The following is a 12,601-nucleotide window of genomic DNA, read 5'->3' as shown; positions in this document are numbered from 1 at the left end:
GTAACAGCGGTGGCACCTGATCCTTTCTCACTGCAGCTTTGGAAATCAACACAGTGCATTTGTTCCCACCATGCTGCTCAGTATCTGTGTTTGGGAGTCATTCTGTACAGCCAGCCTCTCCCAAAGCTCCCAAAGGCTGCACTGCCTGCTTCCCCACATGCCTGCAGGCCTTAGGAAACTGGAAACAATACAGACCTCTGCACTGCAGTGAACAGGCACAGAAATCAATGCCTGAAAATGTCATCTCGTAGTAAAAAAGCACATTCTGCCAACAAAAAAATGTTGATATCAATATGCATTATGTTATAAAAACACTGAAAGAGAGGAAAACATGTTTTTCATACTAAAAAATAGGTCTTTTCAACCCTGAAGAGGTGACCCACTCTCCATGATCAACAGGGCCAAAAGCTATAGCACCTCCTACCCGCAGTCCAGCTGCAAACCCATTGCTCAGGTCAAGGGAAATCACATCACACACTTCCTTGTCTCTATCCAGCAGGAAGTGCGACACCCAGCAACTGGTTCAACAGAAATGGAAGGGTTATAGCAAAGGCAAGTTCACATGTGCCATACAGCAAGTGTGTGAAATTACTGAACATGTCTTCACAAACACCGTCAACTTATGCAGGATGCAGAACCTGGAAGAGCCAAAGCCAACTCCTACAATAGTAGGGAAACAAGAGCTCACCATCAGGAGGAATGGGCACTGCACAGAAGGCTTTCAGAAAGGCTAAGAACTGGGGTAGAAAGGAAAAGAAAAAAGAGAAGGAAGGAAAGCCGAAGGAAAGCAGGAGAAGGAAAGAAAGAACTGACAGTGCCGAGTGAGCTTCCTGTAAGGGAGCGATAAACACAAACCGGATCCAAACATCGTTATCTGTTTCAGCTCCGGAACACTGATCACACCCAACAGAGGCATCGCGGAGCCTTTGTTCCCTGCACCGCGTCCAACCTCACACGCTGCGAACACACACCAGGAGAGGGCAGCACGCCACAGCGCTTCGGAACCACACAAGTGCCGCCTCCCGCCCCAGTGCCGCCTCCCGCCCCAGAGCCGCCCCCTGCCCCAGAGCCAGCCACCCTCTGAAAAGCACAGGCAGGCTCCTAAACCCATACAAGGGTTCCTAATCTGTGCCACACAAGGCACTTCGCAGTGAAGCATGTGTGCGATGCTCACTCAGCTGCTGGAGAGCAGCTCCTGCACCTTTGAGTGACCTGGAACTGCTGCTTTAACCAGTTTCTACCTTGGTACCAGAAAAAACAACAGCAAAACCAAAAAAACCCAACAAGAAACAAAAAAATGTCAAACCAAAGCAAAACCCAATGAACCAAAACCCAAAACAAACATACAAAACCACCAAACAAAAAACCAACCCAACAAACAGAAAACTGGGACTCTCCAGCAGGGCCATGTGTATCCCAAATGACTGAAAAGATGTCAAATTAATGACAAGAACTAGTAGAAGCAATCAATATTCAGACATTAAAGACTGATGTTGATCACAGGAATAAGAATCTTACTAATTCAGATAGTAAACTCATAAGCTAATGGCTTTTTACACACCTTCGACTTACATCACAATACCAAGAACAACTAAAGTGGCCCATTCAAATACGACACGTTGCTGCCTGGCACCAGCAACAACCTGCAGCTCCCATAAGTGCTTCACAGTATTGTGGTTAAAGCTAGCCCTAGGAAGGACTCCAAGCTAAAGGGTGCTGCTGTGTTAGATCCAGTCTGACCAGTTACCTGCCCACCAGCCTTTGCTGTGCTCTGCCTCATAACCATGGTTCCCTCAGGGAAAGCACCCAACAGCCACGGAACACACGCACTGACCTGCCGGAACACCTCGTTCACAAAGTTCACGTAGCCGCGGGTGGACAAGAGGATCCTCTGCACCATGTCGTAGACAGGGCGGTGCTGCTCGTCCACGCTGCAGAGGCTGGAGCTGCTGAGCCTTCTGTCAGACAGGCTGCTGCTGTTGGAGTGGCTCCGCTCCTGCTCGCCTGCGTGGGACGCGCCCGCGTCCAGCTCTGTGGGTTTATCTTGGCTTGCACCACCAACAGTCTGGGCAGAGGAGAACACACCTAACTGAGTGAAGCAGCATCCCCCAACAACCAGGCACACTTACACAGGACTCGGGATGCTCGTGCTCTGTCACACAACGCACTGGCATCCCGGCACTCGCAAACTGTAATTTTCACTCTACTACTTCATCCAAGGAGTGTGGTCCTACACTCTGCACGATGCACACTTCGTATGGGCCCCCCAGCCCAGAACAGCAACTACCTTGACCAGGCTATAAGGCAAAAATGAGGGAGAGGTGCAGTGGAGGGAGTGGAGAAGGCACAGACACAGGGGAGAGGAACCCCCAAGTCTCCTTGGTTTTGGGAAAGGATGGATCATATCACTATACACGGCTCATACTCTCACACATTATTATTCCTGACATGCCTTGGTCAGGTTTTGTTTTGCAATTGCATGTATTTTGCAACATCTTGAACTGCGTTAGGCTGAAGTGATGCTGCCAGAAGGCAGAGGAGTAAAAACTGCTTCTGAGTTACCAGAAAATCCCAGCTTACACTGGCACAAAGCACCACCCAAATGCAGGTCTGCTTTCTTTCTGTTCATGTTAGTAAGGCTGCCCTCTGTTCAGCCAAGTGAGCAGCAGCAACAGAGCAGCAGTAACATCTCTACTGCTGTTCACGGGGAAGTTCTGGGTGAGATTCAGCCTCACCAGCAAGGCCCAGGCTGCAGCCAGTGAATTCAGAGCCACGAAGAGGCCAGCATGTGCCAAAGGCTGGCACACACCTGCAGCCGAGCGCTAACTCCCAACTGGAGCAGCTTCCATCCTGAGGGCAGCAATGCCTTTATGCAACCTGAATTTGTGTGCCAGCTGTCTATAAAATTCAGTAAAAAGAGAAAACATTCCTTCTCCAGGCTCTGCCTGTTGGTGCACAGCAGTTTAAAAGGTGGAATTTCCAGTGAGAAGAAAAGGTCAATTAAAAAAAGCACTTTCAGTTACTGGTTCAGGGCTTTCAACTTCTACAGTGAAGAACTCCCAAACCAATTGACATGAAAATACACAGTTCTACCACAACAGTTACTGCAAACCTTCCCACTGGAACCAGACCTGACACTCACCTACAATTCAAGAGAACACAAGTTGACATTGATACTAGATTTTTAACAGGAGGCTGGAGTCTCTTAAAAGAAACACACCTATTCCTACAAGATTCCTTGCAGAGTCCCTAATCCTAGGGAAGTCTCAACCAGCAACCTGAAAGTGAAATATTTTTCTAATAACTCGTTGTACACAGCTGCTGTATCAAGAGGGAAACAAAGAGGCCTTTGATGCGCTGGGAAATGGTCCATGCCACAAATGACAGTTTACAGATTGAATTCCAAAGGTCTGAACATAATACTGATAGTGCTGGGGAGGCAAACAGCCATGAGAGGAAACCCACAAACTTCCAGGGGATTCCTGAAGGATTTCCCTTGGAGATTCCCTCCTTCATCAAAGTAAAAATAATCTAATAATCAAATATATCATTTATTCACTCAGGGGTAGCATTTCTTCCCTGCTCCCATTGTCAGTGCACTGTGACCATGTGCCAAGTCAGCACAGACATAAGGGAAACATAAGAGAAACTTCAAAGCGCACCTGAATGATTTTAGGGAGCATTTCCCCTCCGTTTTTCACACTCTGAACAGCAGGTAAGTATTTCTTCTCGAGGAAGAAGGTAACAAGCCACTTAATGAAAACAACTCGAGCTGCCATGTAGGGGATCTTGGTGCTATAGATGCTCTCATTGTTCCGTGTTGCAGGGATGTACACTGGCCTTGGTCTTACATCAGGAATATCTGGTGAGATAAAAAGAGAAGATAGAAAGAAAAACTCATCTCAGAAAACTCTAATTGCTTCCAGACTGTGGTTAAATGTACTGAACATGTCACCAACATCTTCTCCATATGAACTAACAGATGCAATGACTGCCTGCTTTTATTACATTAATGCTTACATCGTCAGAATTTTGTTACTCCTAAAGAAAAGCAAGAACATAAAAGCAGAGATTTTCCCTGAAGGTTATAACTTGTATCATGCAAAACAAAGGAAAGCAAAAGAGAAGGGCAAAACCTGAAAAAAAGAACTACTACTGCTACAGTGTAAGTTAATGTCGTAAGTTTCACAGAGTTTTATTAATGAAGTACGGTGAGAAAGAGAAGATGGTTCTGGGAACGCTCCACAGTGCAAAGGCTGAGAACAAAAAGGATACTTGGTGCAAAGAGCATTGCACAAGCTGAAATAAAAGAAGGAAAATGCATGGGAAGAAGTGGAAGGTTGTGAAAGGAGACAGGTTGGGTCATAATTCACTGAGATGCTTAGATATAGATAAAAAAGGTCTCTGGTACACAGCTCAAAAACATGGAAGAGCTGGGCTTGAGCTGTGGTCAGAGCTGAGATGGCACCGAGGTGAGCTTAGACGCTATTAAACTGCAAAGGACAGGACTTAAAAGTCAGAGGAGGGGGAAAGGATGATGAAGAGGCTGCAGTACATCAAGTGAGGATTAACACCACTGCTCCTATTGACTCCAATACATAATTCAGAAGAAAATAAAGAAAAACGTGAGAGTTTCTGAATTAACATGCTTTTAATCCTGCAACTGTAGATGTACATCTTACCTCCTTTCATTTTGCCCTTCCTGCTCATTTTCTTTTCAAGGAAACAAGTAGTAAGTTGAGAGTAACTAAGTTAGCCGCTCCCTCAGCCTGGGGCAGCTTGCTGGTTCTTTACCAAACCCATCAGAGAGCATGTTCTGTCATTACACATCACAGTTACAGAGCCCTCACTCACTCCATGTAAATGCTATGTCTGTGGAGAGGCCCTTATGCAGCCTGAGCAGCAGCAGCTTCCTGGACTACCTCAGAAAATCAAACATTTGCTAGCACACCAAAATATGCCAGGAAAACATCAAATCATGAGATGAGGAAGGAAAACTCCTCATTCAGCAGAACTGTGGTGATATGAGGCAGGGAACAGAGATGCTACTGAGAACAGCCACTGTTCTTTCTTTTTCTACTCACAGGACAGAATTCACTACTCACCCAGAACAGGTTTGTAGAGGTTGGTTAGCTTTGTGAACGATGGGAACAAGTGAGGAAGGTAGTATTTTCTAAACAAGGTAAAGAGAAACTTAAACCCAGTGTCTTGGTTCTCCTTATTCTTCCACTCTAAGCTTGCAGCCTTTGTCATGGAGTTAGAGAGAAACAAACAAACAAAATAAAATAGTCTTCTTAGCTCTGTAATGTGGCCAAAGAGAACAAACTGCATCTTTATCCCAGATCAATTTTCTACACACAACCGCAAGCACATAAAGCAGTCAGTTATCCTGCAGGTTTGGATAACATTCAGCAATTCTTATCACAAGTGTGGAAAACTTCTTATTTTAACCAAAACAGCCCAAGGAAATACCTTTGGGATGATTTTCCTTTTAAAAAAAAGAGTAAGGAAGTGCAGAAAACAGCATCTTCCTGCGGAGGGGCAAAACCAGCTCCGTGTAGGTACAGCATAGACTGAACTTCCTACCACAAGTACAAATATGAATAGTTAAAACCATGTATCCTCCACACCTGAATCACCATGTATTTTAACAGCAGCTGAAGAAAATAGCAGGTTTGGTCTTCAGCAATTTTCTCTCCAGAGACCGCAGGCACAAGTGGGGTTATTTCTTCTGGAGAAATCTTGGCTAAAATGAAACAAACTGTTTTAAGCAGAGAAACCCCAAAAATAGTTAAAAAAAAAAATGTATTTTCTATAAAAAGATTAATCTGAAGATAACCATTAATGCACTCCTAAGTTGTACAAAGTCCAGTAATCACTTGGGCTTCCCATGTTTCCCCAGGCCCTACCACATAGAATCAAGGGTGGCACCAGCCTCTGTCTCACAGCAGTTTGGGGGGTTAACACAAGCAGTCACTGCAGATTAACCAAGAAGCTACACATCTCCACACCTACTCGTATGAACACGTACTAGTAACATGTTCATAGAGCTGCAGCTCCATTAGAAACACAAACTAACAAACCCCCCACAAAAGCCAACCACGAACCAACAAACCCAACGTTGTGAACTACTGACAAGACTGGAAGGCTGTTCAGCTGCAGGAAACACAACAGCTTGGCAAATTCAGTCCATCTCTGAACCAGAAAGACAAACAGCATCAGCCATGTAACATCTTCCCCACGAGAAGCTCTGCAGCTCCACCACGGCCTCAGCGGCAGGGGAGGCAATGCACCCCTCATGGAAATGGTGTTCATTTACTCACCGTCTGGTGAATTCGGAGGACTAATGAGGTTATCCAGTGTACAGGGACCCCGGGAGGAGGTAAGGGGGGGAAAGCCAGGCACGAGGCATGCAAATATTAATATCTGCTCTTCCCCACAGTTAGTCTGAAGCGCTTGAAGCCAGAGAAGAAACAGGCGGATTCCTTCACATCTTATCTACAAGGGAATGATGTTGTAGAAAAAGATACTAAAACAAATTTGCAAGAACAGTAACACAGTGAAATAGGTAAGAAATGAACAGCAAAATGACTGGAGATAAATATTACAATAAACTAGGATTACAATAATCAAATTTGTGGTTAAAAGGTGAATAAGTAACATTACAAAGCCCACCAAGCTGAAAACCACCGATGCTGCAAAACTGTACAGTAATATGCCTCATAGGAATCCAAGTGAAAAGCACTATGAACACATCATCATAGAGAAATACCTTGAGAGAATTCCCAGTGTGCAAAAGTTTCTTCAGAATCGACCCTGGGTGAGAAGAAGGAAACAGGCACATGTCAGATCCCGAGATGGACACTGCCACCACAATGGAGCATAAAGAATACCATGGAAAGGCCAGTTCATGCCATTTGCTATGTGGGTACTGAGACGGATTCTAGAAAAAGAAGACTATGGGGTGAAAAACCCCAAAGGGAATCTAGTTATAACCATAATCACCATCATGAGTGTTACAAGATTAAACATAACGTATCTTTCCAGTGAGGTAATTTGGGTTTAGTCAGCTGATAACTTCTCAAATTACTGTCATTAAACACAAGCTATGGAAGGGGAATGTTGAGTTACTGGATTTGGAGAAATCTTCCTTAATCCCAACTGGTACAATTAATACATTCAAATACACTAATTTTGACAGCAATGGTAGGAAAATGATGCTAGCAACCTGTACTGCATTCGTGCCTATAAACACAGCTATGAAACTGCAAGATGTTTCAGTTCTGCTTTTAGAGATACCAAACCAACTGCCCTGAACTGCAAATCAGAGAGATTATACCTCAAATGCTTCAGGTGAAGAATGGATTTAATCCAATTCTGAGAAAAGTAACATGATGGAGCACTCAGCTGTTCATCCTCCTGGATCTGTGAATTCTGTACATCGCTGAAGGTGGGCCTTCCCTCAGGATCTCACCATTCCACAGGATTAAATGGAATTATTAACATATATAGCAAATACACATCAATGCATGGGAACATTGCGCAAAAATCACAAGGTGCAGCTGTAAGTAACTGCCCTGACAAATTCTGTAGCTCATTTATCAGAATCAGATAAAGAATTATCCAAATATGACTATTCAAGAGAAGCAGAAATAGAAAGAATATATCAGCTCTGGAACAACTGGCTGAACCCAATCTGTCCTGCACTAGTTCAGGTGAAATGGCAGTTCGGTGCTCAAGCAGACCTCTCCTTTAATTCCCATCAGTGCTGACCGGGAATGTGACAAGACCCTTTCCCTGACCTTTAACTTCCACTTTCTAGTTCTGCACCAGCAAACGCACTGTGCTGATGGGAACACGGCAGCTGATGGAAAGGTGCTGGAACCAAGCCGCAGCGAGTACTGCTCAGAGGAAATAGACCCCCCTCCCACAGCACCTGAAACGTGCTTTAACAAACAGCAAAGCTAAGCGCTGTGAGCGCTCCGGCAGCATTTGGAACTGGAATTTTCAAACCAGTGATGGATCCAAGATGTTGAATTCAGAGGAAATGATCGAGTTCAGCTGCTTCACTGGATTTCAAGGTGCTCTGACTCACAGTAAATGCATTGCACCTTTCAGTATGGCTGTGCCCATTTGACTCCAGCTTTATTCAATGTGGTCAAATGAAGAGAGGAATAAATTTTGCTTTCTGGCTCCCGTCTATGACCACAGGTCACAACATTCCCTATAACAGCACTGTAGGCTGCAGGGAATATTTAAATCATTAAAAAGTTGACTATCATCTAACTAAAGACAATGGCACTTTTTTCCCCACAGCATTAATGTTCGAATCCAATTTTAAAATCTAGTTAAAAGCTCCATACGAACTATAGGAAAACCTCTATCAAACATGACCATTGCGCAGAAAAATGAATCCTGCTTTTCTTATTGAGATTCCCAAAGCTGGGGAGTGACTAAACCAAGCCTGCTGCATTTCTATTACCTTTATGCTTAAGAGAAGCCAAGTGTAGCAGAAGCAGATAGTGCTTTGAGGCAAGCACTTAACTAAGCTGGCAACTTTATCCTGCCCTTTCCCATGCACATGCTGCAGAACAATCTTCAGCTCATGCTTGTGAAGCCTTTTCCTGCAGCATACCTGCCTCACAAAGCATGCAGAGTGGACAGGAGGCTAGGGAATAAAGCAGAGCTTTACTAATGCCAGGACTACTCCCTGCCAGACTCCCCCTATTCCTTCCCTTGTTCCAGGAGGCACAGTATGTACAGTGAATCCCATGGGAGCCTGGGGAAGGAGCAGATAGGCTGTTGGTGGGACCCAGTGAGCACTACCCTTGGCATCTGCTGTCTGTCGTGGCCAGTGTCACATCCTAACACGGTGCTTGGCAAATCCTCCACTATGTGGGAATCAGTGACCGACAGCTGGGGCCACGCTTGCACAAACACTGTGTATCCTCTTACACAGGCCAGAAAAATCGTGGGGCACTCATTAGAAGAAAAGAGCTACCAAAGAGTTTGCATTTTTGTCCTGAATCTCTTTCCTTCACTGTCCCAGCCCTAAACCAGAAATTCCCTATTTAATTCCCACAAAATAGTGTGAGACAACTGAGCATTTCACAAACATTAATGGACCAAGCTGCACAGAGAACACAGGGTATCAGAGATGAAATGAAGCTCCTGTTCGCTGCAGCAGCCCCATGGCTTGGCTCAGCATAAGCCTGGGCTCAACTGCCGAGCAGCCCTCTATTCACAGCCTGGGTTTTACAGAATGAGCTTCCAGGAGGTGGCAAGGGTCGAGTTCAACACAGCACCCATCGTGAGGCAAAGAGCCACACTTAGTGCTATCAGGTATGATCACTCGCCAAAGACCATCATAACATACAGATTCCACAACCCTCCTCAACCCTAACTTTGGTGTTAGTCTGTGAAAACAAAGGGAGACCTAGTTAGAAAAAGGTGTGTTGGTTTATGACCCCCATCCTCTTGATAGCTTCCAGCACATGAAAGAGAAGAAAGGGAACAGGACACAGATAAATCCAAGAACATAAAATTTAAAAGGCATTTGTGCAAAATCAAAGTGAAGCAGGCAACCAAACACACACAAACCAAGGAACACACAAAGCTCTTAGAGCAGGTAAAAGCATATGTTTTGAGATTTTTTGGCTGCAAGTCTCATGTAAGTACTCTTTGTATGGGAATACTATGGGAGTCTGTGGTTAACAGGACATGCAGGACCAAAAGTGACTACAGAAAACACTGATTTTATTCGACTAGAAGTTTTAAACCATTCCTTCTTACCTATACTGCGAAAATGCCATCGATAAAAAATCCTCTCAGGTAGCAGCTGCAATATTTTCTGCAGGAAACAAAACTAAATAGTCACATTTTCTGTAATAAACAGGTTCATTCAGAGGATACTGAGAAATTAATACACAAGACAAATGAAATGGCAATGTATACATTGAGAACACAATAGAAAGCAAACACCTATCATAGTATAACTCTTGCCCATTACTTTACTGTCTTATAAGAGAGAAAGATACCTGGAATGGTCCTGAATAAATACCATGACACTGTCATGAACTGCTTTCCATTTCCCGTCACCTTCCAAAACCTGGTATTCCCAAATATAAACTGCTTTCCAACAAGGAAGCTGCAGATTTCTAAGCAGCTCCCTTTGCGTTACACTCCCCCTGAAGTGACTGGTAATGACTGTGTCGATACAGCCCAGATCCTGAGCTCCTGGGGCTCAGGTCTGCCTCTCCCCAGGCAAGGGGCTCTCATCCCCTGGCTAAGGCAAGGCTGAACAGCGCTGTGCTGATCTCTGCAATGAGTGATTTGCCTTCAGCTGGGGAGCAGAACCAAGCTGCACAAAGCTGGACTCACGTTAACTCACAGCGCAGCACTCAGTAAAGCTCTTCTGTGGAATAGCATGAGCGGCCTCTCTAGGTTTGGAGCCTCTGTAGGTTTGGACCGATTGAACCAGAGGCAGATCAAACAGGGGGAGAGGCTGTGGTCAAACCCACTCCCCCTCAGTTCTGTTACCTACAGGGCACCACAAGCAAAGCAGTTCAAGCACACTCCTGAGTGCTTTCCTGAACAGAGCTGTATCATCTTGGTTGTAAAGAACAGTTGAGGTCACCAAATGTTGTTCTTTGTCAGTTTAGTCGATGGTAATGCTGTTAAATAATTTGGACAAATCAAAACTATCCAGGGTCTTACCTGGGTAAATATGACTTTTAAAAGGACTTTCATTTAGCAGGCTCCAAGCCCCTTTTTTCCTCTTTCTTACAATATTAGCAGTACAGACTAGGGGTTGGCACCGAGGTGCATTAGTAGCACAGGGCAGGGAACTCACTGCTGCTCGGCTCTCAAAAACAGTGAGAGAACAAACATGGCTTCACAGAGATCCCACAGAAAAACACGTCTGATCTGACACCTTTCCAGCTATTGAAACACGAAATTAAGAAGATACATTTAAATGGAAAACTAGCTTCCAACATCTACTTTTGGAAATGGGATTAAACGATGTTACAAATAACTAACAGAGCTCCTTGTTATTACCAAACAGAATCACTGGAACAAAGTTCTGCACAACAAAGCACCGTTAAGTTTCCAGAAATACTCCATGCAGGATGCAAATGAATGACAGGTCATTTAAGCAACGGTGACCCATTTGTGGGTCTTCTGCACATAAAAGCTCACAAGAGGAAGTAAAGCATCACAGACAAGAAAGCCAGGACTGGCATCAGAGGCAGCCAACACATGAATCAGTACTGCTGCTGGAAACAGCGTGCTCCAGAGATGGGATAGGAGAGACTTGTTTATTTTGGCAAGACCTCAGAAATGATGTACAATGCTCAAAAGGATCTTTCTGGAAATGGAGCATTCCTTTCTCCATGGTGGAAGATGGCAGTCATGGCATGTCCATAGACTTGGGGAACCAGACCTCAGGTCCCACCGACAGCCTGGCCTTCTTCACACCTTCACCAGGCACGTGCTCCCCAATAGCATTTGGTGTCTAACGGTATACCTGGAGCAGAAACGGGGCCCGTCCCTTCCATGCTGTGGTGTGTTTTGTTTCACCCCCATGGCACCGTGGAGCAGGGACCGCAGGAGTGGGGCGGGTGGCCAGAGGTCTGGCTCCCCGTCCATGGGCAGCAGGAATGCGCTTGGGATGGAGGCTCTGACAGGCTAAAAATGAGGCCAGGAGTCGCACTGGGGCTTTACCTGGTAGGAGGGGGCCACGCTTCTGCCAACCAGGCTGCAGGATCCACAGACAGAGAATTATCATTATCCATCTAAATATTGAAATACACACAGCCCACCACTTCTCCAGCCCATTTCTGACACTGAGCTTTACTGAACTCAGCACAGGGCAGAAAGGAGCTTCTGCCTGAATCCTGAACACGTTGAGTCACTACAAGAGTGGTGGTACTCTGCATGCAGGGTTCACTCTGAACCCCAGCACACATCACAGCCCATAACACAAGAGGAAGGGCTCTATTAAACAAAACCCTATGACAAACTGGCAGCAAAATCTGACTGGATTCAAGCATCAGAACACACTGCAGGGAGAAACCTTCCAATGCCTTCACATTTCTCTTGGAAAAATGGTCAAAACTACATACATTTTGTTTCCATTGTTTAAGTCATTATAAGAAGAACAGATCGTTAGAGCAAAACCAGCTTCCTTTCACAGACCAGATGAATGAGATATCTTCAGCATGTCTTTGGGTATAAATCCTCTCTCACTTGTTTCCAAACACTCACTTCCAAGAAGCAATTGTATTAAACTTCCAAAAACTCAACTGCCACTTCTGTATTAGAATGTTTTATCAGGAGCTTGTCAAAATCTGGCAATACTACCGGTGAAGTCACGTCTCAGTTATCTCAGATGTCACAGTAAAATTCCTCATTGTAAAACAAAAACTGTATTTGGAAAATGTGTCTGCTTCACTAGATGTGAACACCGGCACGGCACGCTCCTGTGTTAGGAAAGAAAGTTTGTGGAAGTGATCTGATGACAAGGAAGCTTTCCTTAGCTGCCAGAAGAAACCATACATATGTCCAAGAGCTTCAGCCGTGTTCCGGGGGCAGTTTTGCA

At 44.9% G+C, this 12,601-nt stretch overlaps 1 protein-coding gene across 4 annotated transcripts in view; it reads right to left on the bottom strand.

Annotated features, from left to right (window-relative positions):
- Positions 1–12,601, bottom strand: part of RALGAPA2 (Ral GTPase activating protein catalytic subunit alpha 2) — a 115,616-nt gene that overhangs the window by 86,418 nt on the left and 16,597 nt on the right. For all 4 annotated transcript variants that reach the window (XM_030489169.1, XM_030489170.1, XM_030489167.1 and 1 more), the window contains exons 4-10: positions 9,793–9,850; positions 6,773–6,816; positions 6,324–6,498; positions 5,631–5,746; positions 5,106–5,244; positions 3,663–3,862; positions 1,835–2,065 (exon numbers count right to left, since the gene is read on the bottom strand). In XM_030489169.1, coding sequence (XP_030345029.1) covers positions 1,835–2,065; positions 3,663–3,862; positions 5,106–5,244; positions 5,631–5,746; positions 6,324–6,498; positions 6,773–6,816; positions 9,793–9,850 — 963 coding nt within the window. The remainder of the gene's footprint in view (positions 1–1,834; positions 2,066–3,662; positions 3,863–5,105; positions 5,245–5,630; positions 5,747–6,323; positions 6,499–6,772; positions 6,817–9,792; positions 9,851–12,601) is intronic.

Source organism: Strigops habroptila, chromosome 6 (assembly GCF_004027225.2).
Source record: "Strigops habroptila isolate Jane chromosome 6, bStrHab1.2.pri, whole genome shotgun sequence".
Taxonomy (NCBI): Eukaryota; Metazoa; Chordata; class Aves; order Psittaciformes; family Psittacidae; genus Strigops; species Strigops habroptila.
This window is presented reverse-complemented; position numbering and strand designations above follow the sequence as displayed.